Source organism: Sander lucioperca, chromosome 22 (assembly GCF_008315115.2).
Source record: "Sander lucioperca isolate FBNREF2018 chromosome 22, SLUC_FBN_1.2, whole genome shotgun sequence".
In the NCBI taxonomy this organism is placed as follows: domain Eukaryota; kingdom Metazoa; phylum Chordata; class Actinopteri; order Perciformes; family Percidae; genus Sander; species Sander lucioperca.
Window position 1 is genome coordinate 986,645 of NC_050194.1, and position 15,737 is coordinate 1,002,381.

At 40.4% G+C, this 15,737-nt stretch overlaps 1 protein-coding gene across 1 annotated transcript; it reads left to right on the forward strand.

Annotated features, from left to right (window-relative positions):
* Positions 1 to 1,428: 1,428 nt before the first annotated feature.
* On the forward strand, positions 1,429 to 14,438 carry LOC116044126 (cerebellar degeneration-related protein 2-like). The gene is made up of 6 exons (XM_031291169.2): positions 1,429 to 1,880; positions 11,096 to 11,208; positions 11,796 to 11,944; positions 12,261 to 12,425; positions 12,513 to 12,720; positions 12,827 to 14,438. Exons 1-6 carry the CDS (start codon positions 1,802 to 1,804, stop codon positions 13,601 to 13,603), a joined length of 1,491 nt encoding a protein of 496 aa, XP_031147029.1. The 5' UTR covers positions 1,429 to 1,801; the 3' UTR covers positions 13,604 to 14,438.
* Positions 14,439 to 15,737: the final 1,299 nt, after the last annotated feature.

Genomic DNA, 15,737 nt, shown 5'->3' on the forward strand with positions numbered 1-15,737 from the left:
GGGACAAAGGGGATTTCTGTGAAATGCATGTTCTGTATGTGTGTTCATCCAAACCTTTAAGAGGGACCTGTTTTGTGGCATGTATAAGACTCGAGCATGCACTCTAGTGGTGTAAATAACATAACACTGCTTGTAGCAGAAGTGAGCTGAATCATTTTGCAGCAGTTACCCAAAGTTGAACTAAACAGTTCAGTCAGCTGCCACATAACCCAACGCCTACAGCTGCAAAAGGATCTGTTGGAAGGTACAAAACAGAGCATCACTGAGTCCAGGTAACACAGCAGTGTAACTCCACAGAGAACACATTTGAAAGATTCCTTTTTTTTTCTTCATACTTATAAAAAAATATATCACATCCTATCATCAGCAGCGTTAGCCTATTGGAAGAAAAAAGGTCAGGAGTGCTCGGAAGTGCTCTTGGGAAGGGGAACACAAAAGAGAAAAAAGGTCCAAGGCACTTTTCTTGCAAAAAAATTAAAAAGCCTTCATTTAAAATGGCTATTTCATATTGAAATCTTAATACATTAAAAATAGAACTGGGCAGCAACCCATGCGTAGCGACACAAATTAAAACATTTGCAAGAAGAATGCCTTGGACCTTTTTTCATTTTTTTGCATTAGGCGATTGCCTGCTTAGATTCAATCCTGAAGCAGCTGTATTTCAGACCACATCTTCAAGCAGGAACAAAGTAGCTTGTACACAAGATGGTAGACAGACCTTGTAGTGATAGAGATGTGATATTACAAATGCACGATACTTATTTAGACAGCAAGAATAATCAAAATAAACTGTACAATGAATAGGAGCAATGTGATTTATTGTAGTAGCACGTCCACCCATTTAAGCCTACATTCACTACCACTGCATCAACAGACACATTTGCTGTACATTATCAGCCCGTCTTGTATGCACAGCTTGTGTTAGAATTTTTTATTCACTTTTTGACATAGACTGTAGACAGACAAACAATTAAAAGTCACAGGTGCTGGGACAAGTAGCCTACACAACCCCTCACTGGCCTCCCACACTGCAGTTGCACAGTTGTGTTCGATGGGGCCAAGTTGGAAGTAGTGCTGTCAGAAACTGAACCTAGGTTTCTGGCTGAATTTTTAAATAAACTACATGCTTAAAAGCATGTTTAACCTGTAAACAAATCCTAATCGAATCACAATTTTGTTCACTGAATCTGGGCTCCAAGTCATCTCTATGAGGTAATGTAGCGTTTAGATGCGGTCTGAAATTTTAGCTTTATGATATAGTAGCCTATTTGGTTAGCTTTTTAACAGATGTGCCTTTGTAATAAATGTGTCTAAATGAATGGCGTCATCATGCCCGTCTTTCCAAAGAAATCTAGAGGGCGCGCTTGACCGAAAACTGGAATGTAAACAGAGCTGTACATTTACAGCTTACGGGCAGCACGTGAAGGCATCGTACGTGTGCCGCTGATAACAGGGAGAAAGGAAGTGGAGTCATTGCAACATCGCTGCCACGTCTGTAGGCTCCTCTGCAGCAGTAGCAGCAGCAACAGCAGCAGCAGCTGGTCTGAGGACCAGGATGGGCCGGTGCCTGGCGGTGGGGGGATGAGAGGGAGAGGTGGGAGTGAACGAGGAAACAACGAGCAGAGGAAGGAAAGAGGAAACACGTAGAGCCACATCACAACACTCCCTGGCTGAATGAAACCCGTGCGCAGTTCCAGCACGAAGGAGCGACCACTGCCTTCTGGAGGAGTCGGAGCTCTATTGTTCAGACAGTACGGCTTGCTTCTGCGGGTTTCCCGGGTTCAGGAGGAGGGGGACACCCATGCTAAGCTCAGGGAGAATGGAGGAATTCGTGACCGAAGAGGAAGAGCCGTGGTACGACCAACAGGACCTGGAGCAGGGTAAGACAAGACACCATCCTCCCTCCCCGCAGCATCCCCACTCTCAGCGGCTGGCGACGGTGTCGGTCAGCTGGCCTCCACTTAACAAAGGCTCTCTGTCATGTAACGAGACGGTCGATGCATCTTTTTAGAAGTCCCTCCTCAATTTCAGTGCATTCAGATAAACGCTTAAGTAGTTTCAAAGGGAGCGAGCTGTTCTTCTTTGACAACAATGCATTGAAAGCATGCCAAACAGGGCCTGGTATATTGCTGTCAGCATCAGACAGTGTGTTAGACCCTCAATGAGGCTATTATCAGGGCATATTTCTGGAAGATTTAACATTAATAAATAAATTTATATACAAAAAAGGATGCTTTTGATCATCAGTTATTTGTTTATCAAGAAAAATGCAGAACATGTTGAGGTTGAAGCTTGTCAACTCAAATGTGAGGATTTGCTGCTTTTGAATCTTTTTTGTGTCATTGTGTATTGAATGTCTTTGGGTTTTGGACTGTTGGTCAGACAAACCATGCAACTTGATGATGTCACCTTGGGTATTGGACAGATGTGATGGACACAATGTCACAATTTCATAATAGAGAGCCTAATTATTTCAAAAGACTCAGGCTCTCTGCATGCGCTTTAACAAAGTGTATTCAATTATTTCAATGGCATGTACCCATTATTTTAGGCTAACATTAAACCTGAGTACACAATATGCAATAATAGTAAAGCAGTGTAAGATAAGGATTTTTTTCAAGGAAAAGTCTTGATGTTTTTCTGAAAGAAAAAAATGGTCAAGGTTTATCCTTTTTATTTAAAGATACACTGCTTACTTAATGTGCTCACCAAAAGTGTATACCATTGTTTTTTGGGTCTAAATACTGATGTAATATCAAACGTTATGAACCAATTAGGCAGTAAAAAGACAGCCATAGTCAGTATTATTCATATAATTTAACAATGTGCTAGTTAAAACGGCAACTGACTATTGTTTTCATTATTGATTACTGTGTCAAATCCTTTGATTATTAATGTATTACTCTGTAGGTCTTTATAAATTGTAAAATGTAAAATGCTGTATGGCAGTTTCCTAGGTGCTCTTTTGAAACGTCTTGTTTTGTCTGAATCTACTGGTCGATTAATCCACTGCACATTGTGCAGCTACTGATGACTTAGTAAAGGAAGAATCTTGCAAAAACAAGCCAACAGGAGGGTTCACTATTCAGTCTTTGTCTAATTTAAGGGATACTTTGCAGATATTCAACCAACCAATAAGGTTGGTAGTATGTGTAAATGAACCATGTTAAACTCCCCTCCATCTTACCAGTGCCCAGATCTCCCTACTCACAGGCCAGCAGCAAACCTCCAAGGGATGCATTTAACGCAAAACTTGTTACTTGGAGGTTTTCTGTTGGCCCTGGCCTATTTGTTGAACTACAGAGTGTACTTTAGCATACACAAAGAGTCTAGAAGCGGACTCAGATGAAACTTCAAAAACTAGGCAGCACTTAAATATAAACCAAGATGCTGTTGCTGCATGGCATAATTCTTGCCTAAAATGTTTTCATCTTACTATTTAATGGGCTTGCATTATGTCACATGTTTAGAGAGGCGAAGTCCCTCCCCTTCCGGTTGACCGTGGGACCTTATTTCGGAACAAATAGGTAGGCTAGACTACAGTAGTGAACAGGCAGAGACAACAAATTATTTGATCCTGTTTGAATCGAGCCATTAATTACGCATATGATGTTCGCTAAAGCTATAGTGCGTAGTTTCTGTCTCCCCCATGAAGAATTCTAAGTACTGACAACACTGTCGGCACATCCACATGATGCAAGCCTTCGGTGATCGTGCGACACCCCCACCCCTCTTCCCCACAGCTGCTAGTAACGTTTAACCCGTCAAATCAAGGAGGACATGGAGGATTAAAAAAAAAACATGATGGACTCTTCAGAAGAGGTAATTATCTTGAACAGCTATGTTCTCTTCGTCTCCAAAGCTGAACGCTGCTGTTGTTCTTTTTTCAGCGGTGACACTCACGCACAAATGCCACCGGACTACGCCATTTTGTAAACATAGCCATACTGAGAAATACAGAGAGAGTTGTGTGGAGCTGATAGGCTTAATTAGCTTTGTATCAACTCATTTGGCAATGGCTTGAATGTAACGGACGTTCATTAATAGGCGTAGTTTCTGCCGCCCCCATGTATACCTGTCAAGTTTTGGATTTGAAAATAAGGGAAATTTTCCGGCGTCCACCGCGAGCAGTCCCACCACCCCAACCAAGCTCCAGTATCCCTTACATTTTGAGGGTTTTGGTTTTTTGGCAGGAGTGCCTTCCGTCCATCATCCGTCTCTGTTTTTTTTTCTTTTTTTCCCCGCATTGTCACTCATCATCTGACCTCACACACTAACCTCACGACAACTGCCACCTACAGTACCTGTAGTAGGCTACTGCAGGTGGCAGTTATCACGAGGCTAGTGACAGAGTTCAGATTGGGAATGTTTTTTTTTTTTTTTTTACTCCGCCCGGCCCGGGGTATTATTATTTTTTAATAACGCAGGTTAAAATACGGGAGATTTACGGGAAAATACTAATACGGGAGGACGGCGGGAAAGAAGGGTAAAATACGGGACTTTCCCGGCCAAAACGGGATACTTGACAGGTATGCCCCCATGAGGAATTCTAAGTCATGACAACAAAACTGTCGGCGCGTCCACATGATACAAGCCTTTCGTGACCGGAAGGCTTGTATCTATCTTTCCATTATAAGGCCACCTGCTCTATACAGTGACAGCATGAGTAAATCTATCACAGCTGAAGTGATTCTATCAGATCTAACTAGGCTACATATTGGTCATTCATGGTCCTAAAATGTAAATATATTTAAATAGTCTGAGACCCAACCAGCTGAGCATGCAATAACATCCCCCTTCAAAAGGTTTCCACATTTTTTTCAGTATTGATAAAAATAATGCATTTAATCACATTTATGTTATGCCAGATGGATTTGGTATCAGTCAATTTCTATAAAGATGAGGTCTGTCTTTTTATGTTTATTCACGTCAGGGGAACTAAGAAGTCAGTCACAAAGAGGCAAGTACATTTAGGATGAGGTCACACTATTTATATTATGTACTGAACATCTGTAAAGACCTTTATTAGCCAGTTGACCACCAAATTAAATATAATGAATATTTAATTTAATTGGTGAGCCCTCTCATGCTGAAATGCATGACTTCTGAATGTATTTAAAAAAAATAATCATCACAGACAAAGGCTCCTCTCTCCACCACTTCATTTCCTGTCTTTCATCTCTTAATCAGTTGTCCTCAGTCTTTTTTTTAAATTGTATATATTACTTATCTTTCTTTATCTTATTTGTACATATTACTTTTTTTAATCTTTATTGGTATATATTTCTTATCTTTTATATTGTACTTGTTGTACATGTCCTTATTGCACCGTGGGTCGGAGAGAAACATATTTTCAATCGCTCTGTATGTTTGGCACATATTGCAGAATTGATAAATAAAGTTGACTTGACTTGACGTAATTATAATGGTACATGTCCGGAGATGAAATAGTGCTGATGCAGTGGTTTTTACCTGACTACAAACATATGTGCACACATAAGCATATATGTACCTGCAGCCATGATGTAATGGATTTGTTAGACAATTTTTTTTCCTGCACACAAAGACTCATGCATCAGTGGACCTAAGAATAAAAATACATCTTCAATAGTCTTTACTTTGGGAACACTGAGGAAGAAATAGTAAAAGAGAGAGACAGCAGCAGAGAGGACGAACTCATAAAAGTCAAAATGGCTGGTGTAAAAAAGGAGCAGTGTCTTCATGTGTGCGTGTCCACGCAGAGCTCTGTGTCTGATGGAGCAGAGAGGATGTCAGACCTCTCAGAGCAGCACTGTGCTTCAAAGTGCTGACTGCCTGAAGTCATGTTTTGTTGTAGGGCTGCAAAAAAATAAATCTATTTTTTTTTTTATCGTCATATATTGCGATATCAACTTGGCGCAATAAACGCATCGCGAAAGGCTGCGACATATCGCGAAAGACACTCAAGAGATTTTTTTGTGTTAGTTTAAAGACAATATCAGTAGAAAACAGCACTTTAAAATGTAACTGTCATTGTTTTTTTTAGTGATGCCTTTTATATTCAACTGAAAGTTCAATTTATTCAATAAAAGAAAGTTGGAAATGATTTCCTTTCATTCGATTTAAATTCAACAAGCAGTTTGTTATATTTTAGCAGAATACTGAAAGCAGCAGAACCGAGTACACTTTAATATCTATAATATCGTATATCGCACATTTTTTTCGTATCGTGCAGCCCTATTTTGTTGTGCGACTATTCAGGATGCCACGGATCCTTCAGAGAGACATGCCACTGTCCTTGTGTTACAGTACAGTCGTTGTTGTCATGCAGGAATCACGCTTGTTTCAAGCAAAAATATTGGACCTATGCCAAACATTCTCTGGTTCCAGCATCTCAAATGAGAGGACTTCGTTGCTTTTCTCTTTTGGACTTTTGGTCGAACAAAACAAGACATTGGAATATGTCATCTTGGACTCTGGGAAGTTGTGATGGGCATTCATTCCCAATTTTTAGACATGCGATTCATCCATTCATTGAGAAAACAACTTGCAGATTAATCAATAATAGTCAATACTATAGTTGCAGCCATAAAATAGTGTTACTCTGCACCTGCTTTAAGCTACTACTTTGGAATCAATTATTTAAGAAAATTGTTATTGTTATGTATTCAGACCTTACCACAAGCAGATTCTAATCAAATCTGATGGAAGGTCAATGGGCCAAGGAAGAATTAATACATTTTTGGTGCATATTATCATTATGTTTGGTATGCTCTACTTTTTTCCAAAACTGGTTGTTAAATTCTTGTAGGTAGGCTATATATTATACAGTTAAAAACATAAACATGGTATTTTTTTAAGATGATTCCAGTATTTTTACGACTCATCTTATTTTGAATTGATTGGCATTTTAGGCCTTTATTTTGACAGGACAGCTTTAAACATGAGAGGGGTGAGAGAGCAGGGAAATGACATGCAGCAAAGGGCTGCAGGACGGAATCGATCCTGTGGCCGCAGCGTCGAAGACTGATACTCTGTATATGTGCGCACGCGCTGCCAGGTGAGCTAACCAGACGCCCAGACTTATCTTATTTTAATTGGATAACCAACAAATTCAGAGGATTTTATTGTAGGATTGTCGCTAGAATACTATTAGTGTTAGGAAATAAAGTGTCAACAAAAAGGAAAAGCTCTTTAGTTTGAAAGCAGTTCATTTTGAGACCAAAAATAACTGCTCCATTTAAATAAAACTTGCCTAAATTATAACAGAACAGATAACTCAATTAGAAAAAATTAGAAGAATCCAAATACTTCAAAAAAAAAAAAAGTAGTAAGGGGCTGGAGGAGGCTGACCCTGGTTGCAAATGTATTTAGAAGGGAACACATCAACTTTAAGTGGAGTGATCCTGTAAAATGTGATTGCATGTTTCTTATTGGTCTTTTCTTACCTTCAGAAAGAGCCAGGTAGTTTCACACGCATCATAAAGACATGAAGGTGGTAGCAATCTTCTTTATGCCCCAAAATGTTAAACTCTTCCTTTAAGTTTTTTGAGAATAAAGCTCTTCATTTTTGTGCAAATTTAGCAGATGTCAAACTTGGAAAGCACTGTGGAATGTAGGAGATTTTTTTTTTTTTTTGTAGTTACAGCTCCCATTTCAACTCAGAAATACAAAGCATGAAAACAGGAGGGATAATAAATTAACGTGTAATTAGGATGCATCTTTGTTTGGCCCCGTTTGTTAGCCAGATCCTTTATTGGCCCAAGTCCACGAGGAAAATATGTGGCTCTACCACCTGAGATCAGAGGTTTGTTGGCTTGACTTACATCTGATGAGAGGCTTCCTTTGCTCTTGTTACAGCTTAATAAGTATTTATGCCACATAAGTACAGGGTATTAAAGAGCAAAGGTCCCAGTGTTGAACATCAAAATGTTACTAGATACCACTGTTTTGGCATATAATGCATTAGTGCAGTTTATGGATAAAAAAAGCTATTGCACTAAATAATTCATTTCTGGCCACCGAATGTTTCTAGAACCTTTTTCTGTTAAGATGTCAGGTCTGCAACACAGGAAAAGAGAAAGAGGAGAAGTCTTGTTTTCCACATTCCAATAAATGTCATGGGTCCAAAGCAACCCTGCCTGTGGAAGAGATCACCACATACAGTATATTATCAGATATGTCTAAATGTGCACGCACATCTAGAAGTTTTCAGTAGCTGGTTGCATTGAAAAGATTTATAGTATTTATACTTGCTCTTGTGTTTACTTTGTAAAAAGTGCAACCAAGTTCTCTGAACACACAAACACACTCCCAACTGGTTGCAGTCGGAGGAAATGCAAGAAGGAAATGTATTTGTCATGAATGATGTGATTATGCTAGAGTTCTGGCTTCAGTGCTTTCATCCTGTGTGGGTCAAGCTTCAGTGTCTGTGTGCAGCTAACAGACTTGTCTGTTGCGAGTATTGACTTGCTAAGTTGTTTTGCTAGTGCAGTGAGTTGTATCGATTGGCTCTTTCCCCCTCTCCCACTTTCACTTTGTTTTCCTTTCTTCTTTTATTCTCTTGTCACTGAGCTCCCTCTCCCTCTCTGCCAGCTGAATGTGGACACTAACACAGTGTGGTCTGTTTTTTGGTGGATTTTGGTTTTAGATTTGTCAGATTGGCCCAAGGCTGGATAGGATTTCAAGAGCTTGCCAAAAGTCTTCAGCCGCTTATATAACTGTTTTTAGTTTATTGATGAGAGGAGTGCTGGATTTAACATACCAACCGTGACGTAACTGCATGGTCTACCAAGTTATTTTCAGAATACTGGTACACAAGTTTTGTTTACATCAGAAACAGGTAGATTTTCACATTCACAAGGAATTTGCCTTGGTATTTTGGTGCGTTGGTCACAATAAACAGAATAAGAGGAAACAAAAAAGTTGCCTACTAGTGCCAGAAAAATAAAAGTACTATTGAAGAAATTATTTTGTAGCTTGAACTCTTTGTTGCTATAACTGCTAATGCTAACTACACAACCCTTCCATAGCATATTTCAAACAAATCACTTCCTGTGTGTCAGAGCAGAGATGCTAACTCCTCAGGGGTTTCTAGTTAAGTCGTACTAGCAGAAAGAGGGCTAGGTGGGCTCCTGACTCACTCAGCATCCAGGAGGAATCCATTCAGTGGTACCACAGCTGCTGATGCCAGGGCCCCGCAGGAATTCATTAAGCTATCCGTACAGAGGAAGTGTGTGAATTAGTCCATATGGAGCTGTTGGCAACTGCATGCTTAGCTTGCTACTCATTAGTTTAATTGAAGAAGGTGACGACAAGACTGCCGGGTAGAAAGAAGAGAAGCATGCTTTCAAAACATGCAGTGACTGAAAAATAGAACCTGGCTGATATTCGATTTGTCAGGCTAAAACCAATATTGAGATTTTAGGGATAATACAATATATGAGTCAATACAGATTTCTGTACTGCAATTCCTTGCTACTTCAGCCGACATGTGCTGATAATAATATATCTGTGATAAGCTACAATCTTCCTGACGATTTGTTCGTCGGGCTCTACTGAAAAAGCTAGCAGAGTGTACGGTAACATTTCTTGAAGGATCTTTAACCCTGCATTAACTGGGGGCAGCAGAAACAAGCTGTACACTGACATGTTATCACCTTTTAAGTTGATAAACTTATTAGCATACAGTTGCCTATTTACACATCAAGCAGGAACGGAGTTCCATTAGCTTTCATTTGGAGTCGTATTCCTGGCCACCTGGTGAATTGAAGTCCAATATTAAAAAACAACAGTCGGCGACATTAAAGAATGACTTGTTTATTGGTAAGGCCATATGGTCAAATTTAAATAATTTATGTAAAATGTAATAGCAGTAACTTATTTCAGCAGTCAATTGCTGTTAAACAACAAAAAGAAGAACCATTAGATGGCAGAAGGGTAATTTACAACAGCCCCACTTTGGACCTTTTAGCTTTCAGCATTTTAGCTGTGTTTAAGACAGCCACTAGCTAACTGTAGGCTAATGTTACCTGCTGCCAAGTGCAATGTTAACTAGAGTCTTGCGCATTTCGGAGCACCAGATGGCACGCGGGCGTTTAAGTGGCACTGAAATGAGACACTGGAATCTGCGTTGTCATTTGGTCCGGTAGATACTGGTTGTTTCTGTACCCTACCCTACTATCTACTCCATTTAATGTAAATGTTGCAGTGATATACAGTAGGTCAGGAGTTGCTGTTAGAAGCTTGTTACTTGGCATCCGTCCGAGTGGTCACTATTCAATATTGCAGACAGACCCAGGACTGAATGAGAGATGACTTTATTGGCTGTTCAGTTTAGTCCTCTGCTTTCTTTCTAAGAGGTCGCAAATCTCATCTTGCTGACTCAGACCCAACAATGTAGGCCATTAATATTGCTGAGTCAGAGCAAAGTTAGAATAAAGAACGATGACATTGACTCATTTTACTGTGGATTTGCTGTAACAGTTTGGAAGCACAAATAAAAACAGTGTGGTGCAATAAAGGTAAAGCAATAGACTTAGACCAAGATCAACAACGCACTATTATATAATACATTGAATGTGAAATTGCCTGCCTTAAAAGTCTCCTGCATGCCAGCATGTTAAACTTCAGCCTATTTCTGTGCTAATCTCAGCAGAGAGGTGTCTCTTCAAATAATCTTGGCAACAATCTCTGACCTTCATTTTCAGTTGGCAGAGAGAAGAGGACCTGCAGGGGGAAGAAGTCTTTCTGTCTTTCCTGCTCTTCTCTCTGTATAATTCAACTAGTCCAGTTCAGACTGAGACAACGTAATGGGCCCTTTAATCATTCTGTTCCAGACCCTGTTATAACCTCGCCTGAAATAGAACAATGCACTCCATTAATCGTGACAGCAGATCATCTAAATTGTACAGTTGCAGCCTGTCTACTTTTGTCAGATTTAGTTCCCCCTTTCCTGTCCTCTTAATCCTTCCTCTCCTTATATTTCCATCCCTCCTCCCCAGCTTTCTTTTTCCCAAACTACCTAAACTTTGTATCCATCTTGGTCAAATTACATCTCTGTCTGCACTTGTGACTTATTTGTTCATCTGCTTCATAATCGCATTCTAATTTCTAGACCTCCACTTGGCGGCAGAGCTGGGAAAGACTCTGCTGGAGAGGAACAAAGAGCTGGAGGATTCCCTGCAGCAGATGTACATCACTAATGAAGAGCAAGTGCAAGAGATCGAGGTATACAGTAAATGATGGAGTGCTGTCAAGAGGTTGTACTGATTCAGGCAGGATGGGAAGAGATGGGCTTTATTATTATTTATGATAGATTTTGAGAATTGTTTTATCTAATCTAGGAACTAATGTCTCCCTCATTAACCTAATCCATGAATTGAATTCATGAATAAAATTAAGTACACTTAATAGAAAAAAAAACATTTGGGAATGTCCCTTTGAAAGCTCCAGAAAGTAGATTTTGATTTGAGATTGTTTTAAAGGTTTAGAAATGAATAAATAATCAATTAATATATTTAATTGTAAAGCAGTATATTAACTGGTAATATATTGTGCAATAAATCCTAATAAATCATTGAAAAATGTATCACATCAATGGCACATGAATTGGAAAGTACTGCCTAATTCCTATGACAGCCAATAAGAGCCCTTGTTGCTTCCATGCTGTTCATTGAGATCTGAACTTCTATTGCTCAGATATACTATACAGGTAGATCAGATGGTTGCTCCCGTGTGTGGATTTGTGTGTACATTCCCTGTGTATAGGTGATTGTACATGCACGTGTACATACATATTTTTGTTTGTCCGACAGTATCTGTCGAAGCAGCTGGAGGTTCTTCGGGAAATGAACGAGCAGCATGCCAAAGTGTACGAGCAGCTGGACGGGACTGCCAGAGAGCTGGAACGCACCAACCACACGCTGGTGATGGACAGCAAGGGCTCACAACAAAAGATAGAGAGGTAAGAGGTTTTCTTTTCTCTCTTCTTTCATACCCACTTTCATTTCCTAAACATGTTATCTTCAGATTCAGAATCAGAAAGGGGTTTATTGCCAAGTAAGTAACACTTACAAGGAATTTGCCTTGGTGGTTGGTGCATACATAAACAAACGTATTGAACGTTAATGGGAAATAAACAATAAATACAGAAACAAATATATACAAAATAGCTGTTAACATAAGAAAAAAGAGGCTGAATGGATTGAGTGCAGAATGTGCAACAAATATGAGCCATATTGGATCAAATGTATCAATTCTCTTCTCTTCTCCTGGAACAGGTTAACAGGGACCATTGAGACTTTGCAGAATCAGGTGGAGTCTCTCTCAGGGCAGGTGGAGCAGCTTCGCTCCATGGAGCAGCTCCGAGTCAGGCGGGAGAAGAGGGAACGACGCAAGACTATCCACTCTTTCCCTTGCCTGAGGGAGCTTTGCACAGCACCAAGGTACTTGCTATTGTTTTCCACAGAGCAGGTAGCTAGTCATCTTTACAACAATGAAACACAGCTCTATATTTTTTGTCTTTTTGTCAGATATGAGGATGAGTTTGTAGTGGGCCGGGCTGAGAGCTTTACAGTGGATGTAAAGCATCCACCATTTGAAGAAGAGAACCAGCATCTGAGGGAAGCGGTGTCGGCTCTACGAGCGGCTGCCCGGACTGAGCGGGGTCGTAGGGAAGGGGTGGAGAGGGAGTGCAACCTTCTTGTTGCAGAGTTCTCCCGCCTGCAGACACGAGTGCAGGTAGGTAGAAATTTTGAATTTTTTGTTCATTTATCTGTCAAGAATGAGGGATGGTTTTTATCAGATAATTATATTTAGCTACAATTTTGATTGTCTTTGCTTTTAGGACGCTGAGAGCTGCCAGGCAAGGGTGCGGGAGTTGGAGGTGGAGCTACAGGAGCTGCAGCAGCTACGTCGCGCTCGGACATTCCTGCTGAGCAGCGAGGACGACGGCGTAGGTCTTACCCAGACTGTCCTCAACAGCACCCCGGAGACGGACACGTTCCTGGAAGTTGAGGTCGGGGAGACCGGAGGAGGCGTGAGGGAGGAGACTGAAGGTGGAGGAGGTGTGGGAGGGGAGGCTCTCCCTGAGTCCAGCCCCGTGAGAAAAAGCTGCAGCGACACGGCGCTCAATGCCATCGTGGCCCGCGACGCGTCCGGCCGCAGGAGAGGTAGCTACGCCCTCCACGCCAACAGCGTGAGGAAGAGAGGGATGTCCATCCTCAGGGAGGTGGATGAGCAGTACCACGCCTTGCTGGAGAAATATGAGGAGCTGTTAGGGAAGTGTAGGCGCCACGAGGAGAGCCTGTGTCACGCCGGTGTCCAGACTTCCAGACCCGTCTCCCGAGACCCGTCCATGAAAGACTGTGCCATGGGCCCCACCCCGGCGCCTCCCCCTACCCCCACTCAGTCGCCCTCCACCCCAGAGGCCATTGAGAGCATTAGCAAGCAAGTGGAGGCGGTGGATAAGAGGCTGGGACAGAACACTCCAGAGTACAAAGCCCTTTTTAAAGAGATCTTCTCTCGTATTCAGAAGACCAAGATGGATATCAAAGCCACCAAAGCTGCTAAAGCTAGCAAATCTGGCAAATCTGGCAAATCTGGCAAGTCTGGTAAACACTAATGGTACACTGGTTGGCTCCAGAGAGGACGATAGTGTGTTATTTCAGTGTTAAGGAGTTTATGAACAGTGGCTTGGTGTAAACATTCTTATAGAGGGTGCTAGTTCGAAAACTGCTAAATTCAAGTACAGTTCAGTTCAATTGAGGTCAAATTAGAGTTTCACCAAGAACTGAAACCTCGCAGCTTACACAAGAATCTGATTTGCATGTGATCAATTAAAAAAACTTTGCAGAATTCAGTCATATATATATATATATATATATATAGGCTATAAAAAATATGGACGAATTTGTTAAGAACTAGATTGAGTTCACCCCCTTCATATTCTTTTATTCAGTGTTCCTACTAAATATATACTGGCTTCACTGCCTGACTACTAATCATATACTACAATAATAGCAATATGCCTCTCATGAGCCTCACAAGTGCACTAAATGTTAAAAGCTTCACAAAATAACACTAGAAAATTGCATCTCTCTCTCTTTTCTGATGAAAACACGAGTGGGAATCTAAATCTAATATTAACATGAACTGTATCTGTTAAGTTTATTATAATGGACTCTACTAACATTTGTATAATTACAGTAAGAAAAGACAAAGATTGATCCTCTCAGGCCACAGTGCTGTCTGTCTCAAAGGAACTCAAGGTGCTAATAATTCTCCTCCCATCTCATATGTTACTATACAAATGGACACTGTTCAAAATTTAAACAAGCCTTTAGTGCGGATGATATTGCGGTACCCTTTTCATCTAGAGATTTGAGGGACAGTTTTTTTCCTGGCAGTTTGATAAAAAGATTGATACCAGTTTCTGCTCAGTAAATAGGGGGGGGGGGGCCCTCATTATGCTACTGTGGAAGTGTGGTGCTATTTTGAGCCTTGTTAGTGGTATAGAAATAGCGAGTGCCCCGACAACTAGCTTTATAAGCTAATTAGCGGTTTGCGCTAAAACTGGTCACATTCGATTAGCATGAAAACATATCCCAGAGAACGGTCGACTCGGTAAACGTGTTATTAACCCCTAGGTTCACTTTGCGCCGGATTTCTACTTTAAACTGTGTTGAACTAGTGTTGAATACTACAACACTTGTGCTAACATTCAAAGTGCTCAGATGCCATTGGAGAGTTCAAGTAAAAAAGGGATGCTAACTGTAAAACTTCAGGAAAGCAATCCAGACTGAAAATTGAACTTACATTTATAAAATAAATATCTTCTTCTTCCATTGTGTTAAAGTCACTTCAGCTCTCTTATGAGTACTGAAGTGTGTCTTCAACTGGACTACGTGAGCCCATGGGGGCAACAATGAATTAGCTCAATGAGACACAGGAAGCATTGTTTGTTTAGTTATAGTAGTGAGTGATATCTACAGTATAGGCTATACTTTAGATAGTTAAACCTGTTGTCTTTTGGATGTGTAGGATTGATGATCCCACTAAATGCTAAAATGCTGCTGTCTTGCAAAAGACAATCTCTGCAGATTATTTTCACTATTTCCTGGGCATTATGGACACTCGCCATACAGAATATAAAAACCCTGAAGTTGAGGTCTAATAATGGTTTTGCACCATATACAGTATAAGATTTTAGTTTTTTTCTAGCAGACCAGGCAATAAAAAAAATAGCAAAATGAACAAGGTATAACACTTGATTGTCATTGGGATTGTAAAAAAAAACAAACAAAAAAAAACAGTCCATTGAATGAGGATAGCATGAAGATTTAAAATACACTCCTTTGAACTCCTTTTGAAAGAAAAAGGTCAAGTGTTGAGACTAGTTTCCTTTAATTTTAGCTAGACAGTAGAACTGTAACCAGTATAAGGCTTCTTTTGTCTAACACCTAGCAGTCTTACCAAACTATAAAACTAACCTGCAAACATATTGCACCTTTTTCACAATATACAATAGTATGCCTTTTTTCTGACTAAACTCCTATGTATAACCTTTGTTATAATGAATGTTATTACAGCTAATTTTATACCTGATTCTTCAGCAAAGTTGAAGTCATAGCCAAGCTTGAAACCTTTTCACATGTGGCACAGCTGACACCTGAGGGACCCTACACTCGTGTTTGTGGCTGATGTGTGTAAAAAGAGTGAAGGATGGATGTTTGCCTGCAACCTGGTACTGAAATCTG